The sequence below is a fragment of the Bubalus bubalis genome, chromosome 2 (genome assembly GCF_019923935.1).
Source record: "Bubalus bubalis isolate 160015118507 breed Murrah chromosome 2, NDDB_SH_1, whole genome shotgun sequence".
Lineage (NCBI taxonomy): Eukaryota > Metazoa > Chordata > Mammalia > Artiodactyla > Bovidae > Bubalus > Bubalus bubalis.
In genome coordinates, this window is record NC_059158.1 from 155,618,023 (window position 1) to 155,634,946 (window position 16,924).

Here is a 16,924-nt window from a genome sequence, read left to right on the forward strand (position 1 = left end):
GTCCTTCGCAATAGTCTTTTGGAAAGATTTCTTGGCTATGTCCAGGTCCTTGGCATTTTCATATAAATTTTAGAATCAGCTAGTCTGTTTTTACAGAAAAAAACCTCTTGAGATTTTAATTGGCATTGCATTGAATCTGTAGATCAATTTGTGGAGAACTGATGTACCATGTTCTCTCCCTTTGAAGATTGATGCCCCTCTGGTTCCCACCAGCTTTTGGTTGCTTTACAGGAGCTTCAAATAGACCTTTTAAATATTTTTGGCCAGTGTTCAAAATTATCTGCAGGAGGATTAGTCCAAAAATTTACACCAATAAATATAATAATTTCTAATAATTGGTGTAGCTTAAATAGCTTTTATATTTCTAAGTAATTTCTAGCAAAGTATTTTTTTCCCCTCTAGGAATTTGACTGTTTTAAGTTTTCAAAATTGTTAATTAGCATATAGTTGTAAGTAGTTTTCTGAATTTTTAAAAGATCTTTATTACGGATGTTTTGAGATGAACACAAAATAGTAAACTTCTATGTATCTATAATATTTCATGACTGCTTTGGGCTTATGATCATCACTACTTGTTTTGATACTCATCAGTTTGGTGATCTTGGGCACATGCCTTGTGTTAGTTGCTCAGTCATCTCCGAATCTTTGTGATCCCAAGGACTGTGACCCAGCAGACTCTTCTGTCCATGGGGTTTTCCAGGCAAGAATACTGGAGTGGGTTGCCATTTCCTCCTCCAGGAGATCTTCCCAAGCCAGGGGTCAACCCCATGTCTCCTACATTGGCAGGCAGATTCTTTACCACTAAGTCACCAGCCTCTTGGAATTTTGTTTTCTCATCTACAAAATGGAGATAGATTTGCTCTCAGAGAGGCTGAGTAGCTCTTGATTATTAGCACACAATCCAGGGCTAGTTTATCAGAATCAAGTTCCAGCTTTGTTACTAACAAGCTGTGTGATGTTAGGTGATTCACCTAGACTTCCCCTAACTTTCCTTGTAAAGGGATGTTGCAGTACACAACTCTTAGGGTTGCCCTAAGGAGTAAATGGAGCAAAATGTTTAAGAGCACTTAAAACACCACCTGGGTGTGATAAATACTATTCATAAGCTATGTATTGCTTTCATTATGCTTTTGTGTGTATGGGGCATAAAAGGTAATGGAAGATGAGATTAATGTATGGAGATTGGATTTTGCCTCAGTTTTTGAACTGGTAGTCAGAAAGTTTCTGAGTTCCTTCAGTCTTTCATCTACTCTGTTTTCCCAAACCCCACTTCTTACAGCTACCAAACTGGTTGGCTAGACCTGCACCAGCGTCCTAACCCAGGCCATGACCCCTCGCCTGGGTCAGAGATGTTCTTTCTTTGACGGGATTCATACAGCGAGTAGCAGGAACTGATGCCGAGATTAAAACAGCACAAACTTTATTCAATAGCCAAAGAATGGAGAAGTAGAAACCTAGTTTGCAAATCAACTCTCGATCCAGTTCAGGTGGAGACACCAAATATATAGAAGGTTCAAGGTAAAAGGGAGGGAATTGGAAAGAGGGGGAAGAATATTCATGAGTTATCCAAGGACAGCACTGGTTTATGGAATTCGGCAGGCCCAAATACTGGGGTGGATAGCCATTCCATTCCCCAGGGGATCTTCCCAACCCAGGGATCAAACCCACGTCTCCTGCATTGTAGGCAGATTCTTTACCAGCTTAGCCACCTGACCTCCTGACCTTGAGAATTCTGTATGCAGGTCAGGAAGCAAAGATTAGAACTGGACACAGAACAACAGACTGGTTCCAAACAGGGAAAGGAGTATGTCAAGGCTGTATATTATCACTCTGCTTATTTAACTTATATGCAGAGTACATCATGAGAAGTACTGGGCTGAATGAAGCACAAGCTGGAATCAAGATTGCCGGGAGAAATATCAATAACCTCAGATATGCAGATAATACCGCCTTTAGGGCAAAAAGTGAAGAACTAAAGAGCCTCTTGATGAAAGTGAAAGAGGAGAGGGAAAGAGTTGGCTTAAAGCTCAACATTCAGAAAACAAAGATGATGGACCAGAGGTCCCATCACTTCATGGCAAATAGATGGGGAAACAGTGGAAACAGTGGCAGACTTTATTTTGGGGGGCTCCAAAATCACTGCAGATGGTGATTGCAGCCATGAAATTAAAAGATGCTTATTCCTTGGAAGAAAAGTTATGACCAACCTAGATAGCATATTCACAAGCAGAGACATTACTTTGCCAACAAAGGTCTGTCTAGTCAAAGCTATGGTTTTTCTAGTAATCATGTATGGATGTGAGAGTTGGACTATAAAGAAAGCTGAGCCCTGAAGAATTGAGGCTTTTGAACTACAGTGTTAGAGAAGACTCTTGAGAGTCCCTTGGACTACAAGGAGATCCAACCAGTCCATCCTAAAGGAGACAATCCTGGATATTCATTGGAAGGACTGATGTTGAAGCTGAAACTCCAATACTTTTGCCACCTGATGCAAAGAACTGACTCATTGGAAAAGACCCTGATGCTGGGAAAGATTGAAGGCGGGAGGAGAAGGCAATGACAGAGGATGAGATGGTTGAATAGTATCACCAACTCAATGGACATGAGGTTGAGTAAATTCTCTGGGAGTTGATAGTGGACAGGGAGGGCTGGTGTGCTGCAGTCCACAGGGTCACAAAGAGTTGGACATGACCGAGTGACAGAACTGAACTGATCCAAGGACAAGGCTGTGGTTTGGATCTGGAGACCAATGCAACGCCCCTTCTCAATCTATATGGGTGCCAGTGGGTGTGTCAGCATATGCTAATATATTACAATGAGCATATTACAAGACTCCTGGGCTAGTGCAAGTCAGCTATGTCACCATCTTGGGCCTAGGTGATTCTAAACAGTTCTTGTTTCTTCTCTTTGCAGCTTCCTTCTGAAACTTAGATAAAAGTAATTGGTCTCCATTTGAGAGAGGGGCAGGGATGTGATTTTGGAGTGACAGCCTTACATTACCAGTAAGCAACAGGATATTAAGGAGGCTTTCTGTAACTAAAGTGCCATTTTTTCCATTGAAATAAAATGCACATATAAAATTTATCATCTTTTAAAACTGCAAATCAGTGGTTTTTACTATATTCATAAAGCTGTAGAGCCATCAACCACTATTTAATTCTAGAACATTTCTATCACCCCAAAAAGAAGGCACATTCTGATTGCCAGCTATTTTCTGTTCTTCTCTCTGGTAACCATTAGTATATTCTTTATTAGTTTGCCTATTCTGGACATTGTGTATAAATGGAGCCATATACATCATGTGGTCTTTTGTGCCTGACTTCTTTCATTTAGCATGTTTCTAAGGTTCATGACATAGCATGTATGAGTACTTCATTCCTTTTTATGATCAAATAATATTCCATTATTTGAATATACCACATGTTTATTCATTTATCAGTTGACAGACATTTGAGTTGTTTCCACTGTTTGAAAGAAAAATGGTGGTGTGAACATTTGTGTACAAGTTTTTATGTGAACACATGTTTTCAGTTCTCTTGGGTATATACATGGGAGTAGAAATGCTGGGTCATGTGATAACCCAAAGGTTAGCTTTTTTTTCTAATTAATTAATTTCTTTTTGGCTGGGTCTTTGTTCCTATGTGAGGGCTTCCTCTACTTATAGTGCATGAGCTTCTCATTGTGGTGGCTTCTCGTTGCAGAGCACAGGCCCTAGGGCATGATGGCTCAGTGGTTGTGGTGCATGGTTTTTGTTGCCCCACGGCACATGGAATCTTTCCAGATCAGGGATCACACTCATGTCCCCTGGATTGACAGGAGGATTCTTAACCATTGGACAATCAGAAAAGTCCGATAATTAGCCTTTTAAGGAACCACCAAACTGTTTTCCACAGCAGCTGCACTATTTTTACTTTTCTACAAGCAGTGTATGTAAGGGTTCCAATTTCTCCACCAAAGTGACATGATCAGCACTTGGCTCCACATATTACAGCTAATGCAGAATTATACAGCACAGCAGGTTTCATTGTAAAATCCTGTCCAGCAGTCTCCTGGCAGAGACAGTGTTTCTTTCTGGAACTAAACGATGGTTTCTGAAGTAATGTGATGCAAAGAGCTACCTGGACACATCCTTGGCCTGTGATGTTTTTTGCCTGAGGGCAGCCTGCTGGGATGGTCAGGCTGCAGGATGGGTGAGTCCAGCCCCAGCCCATACAGGGTGCTGACAATCATCCTATGCTGGCCACCTCCAAACAAAGTTAATAACTTCAGGCCTTTGGAGGCTCCACACAAGAGCCATTTTAGGATAAATTTGGCTCCTAAGATTGCTAAAACTTTTAATCTCTAAAGAGTAAGTAAAGAGGATTCAAGGAAATGTAAAACATGCTTTAATATCTCATACCTAACTTTACTGAGGAATGGTAAAAAATGAATTTCCCATTTGGGGCTTTCAGCTGAAGCATCATTTCTCTTGCTATTTTATTACTTACAGTATTCTCTTCACTTCCTCTGTAATTTATATAGATTTTTGTTTGCAATTTAAATTGAATCTCTTTTATTTTAATGAGGATATGAAATAGGAAGATATGGCAATGATAATAACTTCCATCTCCAATATTACTGCCATATATACTCTTTAAAAATAACTTTCTTAGTCTGAAAAATCTAGGGCAAGGTCATTTTTGTGCTGTACCTGCTTTATCAGTCTATGTGGTTGTCTTTAAATGTCCCCAAATATGAGAGGTCCCAAGAGTGATCTTTTTTTTAATGGTTGAAACGTATCTACTGAAAATGGGTTTTTTTAATTGGAACTTGCCACTTTTCCTACCACAGTAACGGGAGTTTACTGAATGGGAAGCAATTTCGGCACTTAAATGTGCTGATGTTTTGTTTCTTAATCACTTTAATGAGTTTCATACAACTAGAAATGGAATAGAATTTTCAGTGGAAATATAATTAAACGGAAAAGTCATTTCCTATACTTGTAATTTCCACCTGATCATTTCTTTATTCACCTCCACAGAATATCTGCCTTATAGGCTTATGTCATCAGTGTTAGTCACTCAGTCATATCTGAATCTTTGCGTCCCCATGGACATAGCCCACCAGCCTCCTCTGTCCATGCAATTTCCAGGCAAGAATACTGGAATGGGTTGCCATTTCCTTCTCAAGGCGATCTTCCCAACGCAGGGTTTGAACCCAGGTCTCCTGCATTGCAGGCAGATTATTTTCTGTCTGAGCCACCAAGGAATGTAGCGATATTTTAATACCCATTAACTTGCATAGTTCACTCAGGTCATGAAAGCTGAAAACAACAAAAATACATAATAAGTTTTCTTACAAATCAAGTGCAGCAAGACAAAGTATAACTTCAAAACCACAATTTTTCTTTTTTAAGGCTGATATGTTTACAACTTTATCTAATTTTGCTTGAATTGCCAATGTCTTACCTATATCCAGATCGGTGTTTTAATTATGCCTTTTCAATCTGGACTGCTTGAGAAGGCAATGGCAACCCACTCCAGTACTCTTGCCCTGCAAATCCCATGGATGGAGAAGCCTGGTAGGCTGCAGTCCATGGGGTCGCTCGGAGTCGGACACGACTGAGCGACTTCACTTTCACTTTTCACTTTCATGCATTGGAGAAGGAAATGGCAACCCACTCCAGTGTTCTTGCCTGGAGAATCCCAGGGACGGGGGAGCCTGGTGGGCTGCTGTCTCTGGGGTCGCACAGAGTCGGACACAACTGAAGCAACTTAGCAACAGCAGCAGCAGCAATCTGACCTGCTTAAGACTGTTCTCAGGGACAACAGTAACATGAGTCAGTAAAAACTGTAAAAGATCTTTGGAAATGCTCATGTTCGAATGATTTTGCTGAGAAGCAGTAAACGAGAAAGTTTTACCATTTTGCATTGTGATACCAACACATAAAAGGCCACTGATTTTGTTTAATTTGTTCTAATTATTTAAATGTAGTTCAGTTCAGTTCAGTCGCTCAGTCATGTCCGACTCTTTGCGACCCCATGAATCGCAGCACGCCAGGCCTCCCTGTCCATCACCATCTCCCGGAGTTCACTCAGACTCAGTCCATCGAGTCAGTGATGCCATCCAGCCATCACATCCTCTGTCGTCCCCTTTTCCTCCTGCCCCCAATCCCTCCCAGCATCAGAGTCGTTTCCAATGAGTCAACTCTTCGCATGGGTGGCCAAAGTACTGGAGTTTCAGCTTTAGCATCATTCCTTCCAAAGAACACCCAGGACTGATCTCCTTCAGAATGGACTGGTTGGATCTCCTTGCAGTCCAAGGGACTCTCAAGAGTCTTCTCCAACACCACAGTTCAAAAGCATCAATTCTTCGGCGCTCAGCCTTCTTCAGAGTCCAACTCTCACATCCATACATGACCACTGGAAAAACCATAGCCTTGACTAGACAGACCTTTGTTGGGAAAGTAATATCTCTGCTTTTGAATATGCTATCTAGGTTGGTCATAACTTTCCTTCCAAGGAGTAAGCGTCTTTTAATTTCATGGCTGCAGTCACCATCTGCAGTGATTTTGGAGACAAAAAAAATAAAGTCTGACACTGTTTCCACTGTTTCCCCATCTATTTCCACTGTTTCCCCATCTATTTCCCATGAAGTGATGGGACTGGATGCCATGATCTTCATTTTCTGAATGTTGAGCTTTAAGCCAACTTATTCACTCTCCACTTTCACTTTCATCAAGAGGCTTTTTAGTTCCTCTTCACTTTCTGCCATAAGGGTGGTGTTATCTGCATATCTGAGGTTATTGATATTTCTCCCAGCAATCTTGATTCCAGTTTGTGTTTCTTCCAGTCCAGCATTTCTCATGATGTACTCTGCATATAAGTTAAAGAAGCAGGGTGACAATATACAGCCTTGACGTACTCCTTTTCCTGTTTGGAACCAGTCTGTTGTTCCATGTCCAGTTCTAACTGTTGCTTCTTGACCTGCATACAGATTTCTCAAGAGGCAGGTCAGGTGGTCTGGTATTCCCATCTCTTTCAGAATTTTCCACAGTCTATTGTGATCCACACAGTCAAAGGCTTTGGCATAGTCAATAAAGCAGAAATAGATGTTTTTCTTTTTAGAATGGACTATTGAAATAACTTCATTTGTAAGTTTGGTATATTGCTTTTGAGAATCTAGCAGGCATTTTGGAAAGGTGGTACTTTTTTTTAATCTTAAATGTGAAACTTGCAGGTTTTATATTTCAGTGTGCAACTTGTTGACAGGCTCACTATGCATTTAATTAATATAGTCCAGTTGGATTTACTTAAATGCACATTGGGGAAAATAGTTTTAGGCTTGTGATTAGATAAGTAGTTTAAAGCCAAGTCAGTCTCAACTCGTCTTTTTTTTTTTTTTTTGACCGTGCCAAGTGGCATATCAGATCTTAGTTCCCCAGCCAGGGATTAAACCTGCACCTCCTGCAGTGGGAGTGTGGAGTCTTACCCACTGCACAGCTAGGAAAATCCTTCCTTTTTTTTTTAAGTAATTTATTTGTCTGCACTCAGTCTTTCTAGTTGCAGAGAGTGGGGGGCTACTCTGTAGTTGAGGTGCTTGGGCTTCTCTCTGGGGTGGCTTTCCTTGTGGAGCACGGACTTTAGGGTGCATGGGCTTCAGCAGTTGTGGCTCACAGGCTCAATAGTTGTGGCGTGGGGACTTCCTTGCTCTGCAGTATGTGGGATCTTCCCGGATCAGGGATCGAACCCATGTACCCTGCGTTGCAAGGCAGATTCTCAACCACTGGACTAGGGAACCCTCCTCCTTATGTTTTTAAATGCAAAGATTTTTCAACAGGATGGAGCTGAGGTGCAGATTTTCACTAGTGGGCCTTTTCACCTTAAAGATGGAGGCAACAGCCACTTTCTCTTTAGCAAGTCTACAGTAGGGTTTCCCCTTACACCGTGAGTAGATTTGTTCTGGGTCACATCTCTCTGTAAGCACTGATGACTCACATTATGTGGGAGTCATTTAATATCACTGTAATCTGTTCTTCCTGAATGACTTTTCTTATCTTTCACATGTACAGTGCAGCTATCTTGGTAACTACTAGCTTGACAAAGCTGTACATTTAGTGATGCTAACAGAAGTGTGGGGTCTGTGTCCTGCTTAGGACTCATCTGAGCTGTAGTCTCTAAAATTAGACCATAAGACCTCTCCCAAATGAGATGCTAAATGGCAAGGAACTTTGTAAACTGTACTATAAACCTGTTCCAACATGAGGTTTTGGTTTTTTAAACAAATGAACCCTGAGAAAATCTTTCTGTATTTAGTCTTAATATTCATTGCCAGGTGTTTCTTGAAATACTTTCATTGCACAATGGTGTATTAAAAAGGATTTTCCATGTCTTGTATATTATGAATTACTAATCTTTTACTATTTACTAATTTATTTCCAGTGCTGCTGTTTTACTATTCTAGATGCTAGATATAATCTCAAAAGTTTTGTGGGTTCCTCAAAGTTAAACTAAAAAGCAACAGCCTTTCCAGACCAGGACTATGCAAACTCTTCATCTGGGCACTTCAGGGTCAGCTAGCAGTAATTAGGGCAAGTTGGATTGAGGTTATTACACCACAGTGCTTCCCTAAGATTAGACTCCTCTAGGCCATATGATTTAAGTAGTTTGAACACCTCAGTCATCTTTTTCTTTCCCTTATATTCCCTCTTTGAACAGATGTTTATTTAATGAAGGGCAGAAAGGAAGTGGGTAAGAGGAGAGAATTATAATGGTTAGAAAAGAACACTGAAAAGGTTATTTCGATTATACTTCTCAGGAGCTAACTAGCAAGTTAAATAAGTATTTGAATCCACCTAAATGTGGTAAAGTGGAAAATATAAAATTATCTGGAAGAGATAAAATGACAAGACCGAATCTGGGTTTAGGGACTGACAGACTTAGCAAATCGTGTATTTAAATCACCAGAATCTATGAGACTGACGCACTACCTACTGTGTTAACGAGGCACCTTGCTGCTGCTGCTGCTAAGTCACTTCAGTCATGTCCGACTCTCAGCGACCCCATGGACTGCAGCCTACCAGGCTCCTCCGTCCATGGGATTTTCCAGGCAAGAGTACTGGAGTGGGGTGCCATCACCTTCTCCACGAGGCACCTTAGATCACCAAAATTTAGAGCCATGTACATAGGTTTTCAAATGTTTGCTGAGTAACAAAGGAAAAAAAAACATTTAGGAGGATTCTTTATTTTCCCCCTGAAGTTCTTTCTTTTTGGCTGCATCGGGTCGTAGTTGCAGCAGCAGGATCTTTTGTTTCGGCACACGGGCTTAGTTGCCCCGTGGCATGTGGCCTCTTAGTTTCCCAACCAGGGATCACCTGTCTCCCCTGCATTGGAAGGCAGATTCTTGGCCACTAGACCACCAGGGAAATCCGCCCCTCCAACCCCACCTCCCGCCAATTTCCTTATGTAAAAAAGAAGACACAATATTCAAGTGATGGAATGTAAATCTTTTATTAAACAGTTGTCTTTCCACAGTAGTAAAGCTTTGGCACATACAGTATAAAAAATAATCACCAACCATAATTAGACCAGATTCCTCTTATCAACTGCATACTAAGTATCTTCAATACAGTTTTTTTTCCATATAAAAATACTGGGAAAAATTGATAAATAACAGGTAAGAAAAAGATATTTCTAGGCAATTACTAGAATCATTTGGAAAAAGTGAGTACTGTGGCTGTTCTGAATACCACAGTACAAAGGACATGCTGTTCCTACAATATTGCGGGCCAGTCAGTTAAGTGGAAGCAGAAGTGTTCAGGTAACTTTCCTACTTAAAATTTTGGTAATATCATTTCAAGACATTTTGTATCTTGGTTGGTGCATGTGCTTCCCTATGGATCCCAATCCAAATCACAAGTTAGAATCACTTCATTTAAAATACTGAGCAGCATGGAATATTTTGAAGAATAGATAACCTACTGCTCCCATGTATGAGAAAAGTCTCAAAACACTCCCAGGGTGATGCTTGGAGAAGCTGTGAGTTGAGCTGAAGCTGGAGAAGTTACTCCAGAGCAAAGGGCTTAAGAAAGGAACACACTAACATGGGGTCTGCGAACACCACTCCAGTTTGGATGGACCTTGGCAGAGATCCACGCTTGTTTCTCTGGGTTGGAAATATTACTCTCGGGAATCTTCTCTGTCAGCCTGTACATCCAAAGGCATGAAGCACTCAATTGGGCAGTTGACATTCTGTGAAAATAGAAGAGAGAAGAAAAATCAACAGCAAATACTGTAAAGCCTACAGAAGAAAAAAGGGGAAGGGTGGCTTCTCTGACAATTACTTATAGATGGGAGCATACTTCTAGCTTTAAGCACTTGAGCTAAACAGGAGATGCTCAACAGAACCCACATTATATTACAGGATACAGTATTCTCCTCTTAGGTCATTTAAAAGAGCTTTTAAAAATGTGGTTCATTCAGAAAAAAGGTACCTATAGAAAGAGACTCCCTACTACATGCCTAATCGCCTTTTAAGGAGGAACGTGCAGGGCACCAGTGTACTTACGGTGTTTGTTCTCTGATGGTATCTCTGGGAATACTGGTTGTAGGAGTGGGCAGTGGAGCCTTCGTTACCCGGTTCAGCCCCAGGTCTGCGGCAGTTGTCACAGCGCCAGCCCTGAGAGCAGAGGCATTTAGAAGAGGTTTAGGATAACACAAGAACATGGCAATTTAGTGCTTGTGTCGAAGAAGAATTTCAGCGCTCAAGCTGGCGGAATACAGGCAGTTTATCACAAAGGAAGTGTTGATGATGATTTCATGCATTTATAACTCAGAGAATACATTCTGGCTAGTTTCTCACGATTGTACAGCTGCCTTTGTTTATGCTTTTCCTTTTTCCTGAAATGTCCTGTAAACTCCCACGTATGCTAGGTCGCTTCAGTTGTGTCTGACTCTTTTGCGACCCTATGGACTACAGCCGCCAGGCTCCTCTGTCCATGGGATTCTCCAGGCAAGAATACCGGTGTAGACTGCCATTTCCTTCTCCAGGGGATCTTCCCAACCCAGAGATTGAATCCATGTCTCCTGCACTGGTAGGTGGGTTCTTTACCATCAGCACCACCTGGGAACCATCTGGTAAGGCTCATTCCACTCCTTTCTTAATAAGCTTTCCACACTAGATGAAGGGAGAGGTTTTCCTAGAGTCCTAGGGCTTTTAAACCCACGCCACTACTCTTGCCTGGAAAATCCCATGGATGGAGGAGCCTGGTAGACTGCAATCCATGGAGTCGTGAGGAGTCGGACACGACTGAGCAACTTCACTTTTCACTTTCATGCATTGGAGAAGGAAATGGCAACCCACTCCAGTGTTCTTGCCTGGAGAATCCCAGGGACGGGGGAGCCTGGTGGGCTGCTATCTATGGGGTCGCACAGAGTCGGACACGACTGAAGCGACTTAGCAGCAGCAGCAGGGCTTTTAAAAAGGACAAGATCACTTGGACAGACACCCTTATTTTACAGATAAGGGTAAAGAGACCCAGAGAAATGACTGGCTGTGAGGAGCCTGAAAATCACACACTGACCTGCCACCCAGCTGGGTGAATACCAGTCATGTTCTTTCACTGGGAGGTCCTGGGACTTTCCAGTCAAGTGAGCCGCCTTTTGCCTAAGTTAACCTGAGTTGGGCTTTTTTTCTTATAACTCAAAGAAACCTAAATAATACGATCACTTTCTTTTTTATATTGCCAGTTAAATATTTCAGACGTATTTCTCCAAAGCATATTCCCATAAGACATTACCAAGACAATACAGGTAAACACGTATTATAGAATCAGCGAATCTTGCTTTCATATAAATGATGTACTAGTACCCACTCCTGTCTCTAGTGTTTCATTTAGCACTTTGCTTTGGAACAGGTGTCACACATGAAAGATTTTATGTGCATAAATCAAGAGGCAGAGTCTAAAGTGAGACCAAAACTGCACAACAAATTCACTCACCAGCACCCATTTATACACTGAGCACATGACTAGAAGTGACTAGGTTCTGTGATCCTTATACATGTTAATAAGAGACAGAGACTTCCCCTCTACCCAACTACAAGTGGTGGGATAAGATCAGAGTAGCTTCCGGGGCTGCCCTCAGCCAGACTCCTGATGACCCTTCCCTGCTGCCAGTTTAATTTTCCTAAAAAAAAAAAAGAAACCCGTCTTCTATCACGTTCCCTTTCTTCTTGGGTACCTGCAACTGGCTAATACCAAAGGCATCAACTGGTGAGTCCTACCCAGGAGTGTGAGCATGTTCTTGAGCTACCAGAATTTGAAAAAGCTGTTGGTGAGGGTATGTTTTCATTGAAAAATAAAGCAATGTTATGTTCCATTGCTTTTATGTGAGTTACAAAGGCATTTTATTTTGAGATTTCGAAGATTAGAGGAAAGAACAGGACTTTGGATTAGAGGAAAGAACAGGACTTTTTTGTTATACTGAAGTAAGACATATTAGAAATGCTTGAGAAGTACTGGCATAAATAATGGCCTTGCAAGGCCCTCCATAAGTGGCCCCCACTTCTTCCCATTCAATGTCTTACCACTGACAACAGGCAGAGGGTGATTTCCCTAGAGCCCACCTGTGCCAGCTCCTTGGATCCCAGGAGGTGTGCTCTCTCTGCTTCCCTGCTGCCTCGACCACAATTTGCTCATCCTAAACCCCAGCCAGTTCATGATTCTCTTTTCCACCAAACCTTACCTGCTGACATCAGCCTACCTGGGAGTTGGATTTGTCAGACCCACTCAGACCCTGACTTACTCAGCCTGACTTTCAGTGTATACTAATTTAATTTAATGCCTCCAACTGTGTTGTTAAGATACAGGACCATCTTTCACTCTTTTTATTTGTCCCATATTCCTGAGCACAACACCAGACCTATGGCAGGCATCTATTTGGATTAAGGGAGGATATAAAGAAGTGATATTTTCTAAGATCTGGGTATTATTCAGAATATTTAACAGCAGTGTCATAGGGCACCTGCCCATCAGAATGCAGCAGGAGGCCTAGTGCTCCCCAAACATTTAACACTTTAGTTGCTGAAGAATGGAGGCAGTCTGAGAATAGAAGGTGTGGGGGAGAGGCTGAGGTTGCCAAGAAAGGGGAGAACTGGAAAGGGGTATGCAGTAGTCTTAGGTGCCAACAGGAAATGGGCACCCTTAGGAAGTGTAACTCTTAATTAGCACAGAAACCTCCCCCCTCATCTAAATAGCAAGGAGCCTGGACTATCTGGTCTTACCCGCTGGCCTCCAAAGCATGTGCAGGAGCAAATGGCACCAAGATACTCCTTCTGCCACTGTTCTCCCACGTGGTAAGTCTTCCCATCGTCATAGCACGTGGCCTCATCTACACAGATACACAAGTCAGAAGTGTTTACAGACCAATAACAATAATACAGACTTGATCCCTCTATGAGGGTGGGTTCTGTTTTTTTCCTAAGTTTGTATCATCACAGCCCACATTCCACATGTTAATAGGAATCATCCATACAAGAGGTACTGCTGTACAGATCTTAGGGCAGTATTTCCAAAGACCAGATATAATGAACTAGAAAAAGTTCAATGCCAAGACAGAGATCATATTTTAAAAGTTGAATCCAAAGACTTGTAAAGCTTTCTTGTAACATTTCACTGCAGATTATAGTCAAAACACTCAGGTCAGAGAAGTGCTAAAGTGCCCTACAATAACATTAAATCATGGCTCATTTTTTAAGCCTATCTCTGCTTTGCCAAATCGAAAGATTAACAAACCCACTGTTCACTCCTCAAGATCTAAAGTCAATCATTTCCAGGGATGAGAGTTACAGCTTAGTAATGAAAAGCAGGAGTATTCAATAGGCACTAAAAATGATCTGTGGCAACGTACGAGGATCACACTTGAATTCTCCTTTTCCATTTCCAAGACACGTGCAGCTCATCATCTGGCCATTCTCTCCCTGACGATCCCACTTCTCTCCAATCTTGTAGTTCACTCCGTTGTCATGGCACCATTCTGGGAGGTGGGGAAAATCAGAGGCAAGGAGTTATTGGCATTTCTGACTCACACGATGCTGAGTGAAAGGGGACATGCCCTCGAATTTTCAAAGCCCTGTATCTGGAAGGAGTAGTAAGGAAAGTTGAAGGTCACGATTCCTCTGACAAGCCACTTTTTTGGTTGGATTTTAAAATATTATCTTTGCAGCTTAACATTTTCTCGGACATTTTAAGAACCAATTTATTCCATCATAATCATTTCACGAGAATAGTCAATGACCTTCATTTGACTTCTCCCTATTAAGATTTAAAATTGGGAAGGCTAAACTAGGATTTGAGTAGATTTTTAGGAATAGATCATAGATGAAAAGTCACTTTCACAGAGATCCTGGGTACAAAGTTCAATTAACCAAAAAACAAAGATCAGTTGGCTTCTTATAAATATGAAAAGTGAAAGAATAAACCTAAATATCAAAATAAAAACCAAAATAATGATAAATCAATGGTTGTCATTCTTACAAATAAAACTGGTTCCAAGGAATATCTAAAATTCACAGTTATATATTCTTTAACTTCTATACATAAAAGATGACCTTTTAATCTTCAAAGTTTATACTAAAAGCAAACTCCAGAAGTTTGTATAACATACACAACTTATATTTTATCAACAAGTCAGTCATTCCTAAAACTTTTAAAATGTTATTCAATAATTATGACATCAAGGAAAAAAATATGTAAGTTGAGCCAAAGAATCACATAAATCAACTTACAGCTCTACTCTCATAACTGTGCCTAACTAAGTACTTACGTAGGTAATAAATACATAGACTTAAAAACAATTCAGTTTCAGAAATTAAAAACCACCTAATTGATACCAAGTGTTAAAGCTTCCAACTCCTAAACAGCAGTACGACACTTATACAGCTCTTTCCATTTTCAAACGGTCAAGCATAGTAGTTCTGCATTGAAAAAATTAGTTGTTTTTATATTTCAGTTTGAATTAAACTGTTTCAAATACGTAAGTAAAATACTCTGAAAATCTTTAAAAAGTCTATTATGTTGTATTTTCCAGAATACAACTTTTGTATGTGTATGTAGGAGGCTTGTTATAAGGCATAATGGTTAAAACCTATAAAAATAAACCAGTTTTCAATAATAATCACATCTCCTAAAAACAAAGACCTAAATGCTAATACTAAATCTCAATGCATGATAAGCAATTCCTAAGATTATTTTAACTAAAACATATTTTAAAATATTAAAATCTCTTTTAATTAAAAATCAAATATTTTTCAACTGAAGTTGATTCTTGACTATCTACAAATGGATAATCTTTACTCTCTAGATTACTTGGCAAGGTTCAAGCTATCCAATGTGTGTATGTGTATGTATGATATCTGTGTACAGGAGATGTGAAAGAGTTAAGTGTGTGTATATACTATGATATGTATGTATTTGGTTTGAACTGAAACAGAGTGTTTGTGAGTATAAATGTTCATCTCTTACCATGCTAATCACTAAAGATTAAGAGATCTGAGGTTTCTTTGTGTCTCTGCTACCCTTCATTAGACTTGACTCATTAAGCCTGACTTTATTCATTTATTTTAACAAGAAAACTTAAAAAATCATATTACCATTGCAAATTAATGTTTAATAGTCATATTGAAATACAACCTTTGAGATGAAGCCATATTCAACAAGTAAAATTTCCCATCATTTTTATATGATGCAAAATGTTACTTTGAGTCAAGCAATGTCCCTTCATTTGCTTCATGTTTGGAAGAAGCTTGTCTGCCAAACATGCTTCCTGGCATACTGTGCGATTGCGTGGAACTGCAAGAGATGGACAAAGCAAGCTACTCACTAGATGAATCGCATCTGAAATGACCACTGCCAAAGCCTAAGCACTGGCACGAGAGTTTAAAGCCAGAATCAGATAACCGCTCCCACTCCTCTCCAATGGCATAATGGGAGACCGTGTAGGGGTCGAAGCAGGAGTCATCTGTGGGCTGACTCAGGCCCTGGTCAACTATGGGAAGAAAAAGAGAAGGAAAAAGAGACATTTTATTATAGCTTTGGACCATAAGAAGAAAACTGAATTATCATATATGATGACTTATTCTAAACCAAAAATCCCAGTAGCATTAAGAAGCACTCCTGTGTTCCATCAGTGCATCAGCTGCTCTAACAAACAATGCTTAGATTTTGCTGGTGAACACTTGCCACAGCCTCTTTTTTTGTTGTTTTTTGTTTTTTTTTTTTTTTTTTGCCACAGCCTCTTAAAAGGAATCCATCTTTCATTTTTGCCCTCAGTTCTAAAAAAAAAACCACATCATTTCTGGTAAATGTAATTCATAGAACATGGAACAGATCATGAGGCAATTAAGAACTTCATGGGGTGCAAAGGCTGGAAATTCCTCTCCATCAGTATCTGAGTGACCTTAAGCTAGTAATATAATGTTTCTCTGCCTTTTTTCCTTCCTCAGTAATGTGGGGATAATAATAAAAATACTTCCTCCTGCTGAGGATCTTGTGAAGATCACATGCCATCATGAATTTCAGGTATTGGCCTATCACCAACACTTAGAACATGCTCACCAAATAAAGAGTAATTATTAGAAGGCGCCTTTTGCTTTTAATGCAAAAGTCATAGCAATTTTATATACCATTAAAATGTAATCACATAAATGTGATATTCACTTTCACTGCATGTTTTGCATAATTGTGCAAAAAGCCTAGACTTTGTACATTATTGTCATAATGGCCAGACTGCTTTACTTTATCAATAAACCCAACTGTTCCAAGTAAGAGGAAGTAGTGGAATATCAGTGACTTAGGAATCACTAATGGAATCTCTTCATGTTGTCTAAGATCCAGTCTTTTATGTTTTGTGAAAGCTGATTTTAAAATAATCTATGCAAATAAAGCATG

At 40.3% G+C, this 16,924-nt stretch overlaps 1 protein-coding gene across 12 annotated transcripts in view; it reads right to left on the reverse strand.

Moving 5' to 3' along the window:
* Positions 1-9,472: 9,472 nt before the first annotated feature.
* FN1 (fibronectin 1) overlaps positions 9,473-16,924 on the reverse strand; it is a 68,355-nt gene continuing 60,903 nt past the window's right edge. For all 12 annotated transcript variants that reach the window (XM_025278211.3, XM_025278214.3, XM_044937773.2 and 9 more), the window contains 5 exons: positions 15,858-16,022; positions 13,887-14,012; positions 13,261-13,367; positions 10,546-10,656; positions 9,473-10,229 (listed from right to left, as the gene is read on the reverse strand). In XM_025278211.3, the coding sequence (XP_025133996.2) occupies positions 10,158-10,229; positions 10,546-10,656; positions 13,261-13,367; positions 13,887-14,012; positions 15,858-16,022 (581 nt within the window). In that variant the 3' untranslated portion in view covers positions 9,473-10,157. The remainder of the gene's footprint in view (positions 10,230-10,545; positions 10,657-13,260; positions 13,368-13,886; positions 14,013-15,857; positions 16,023-16,924) is intronic.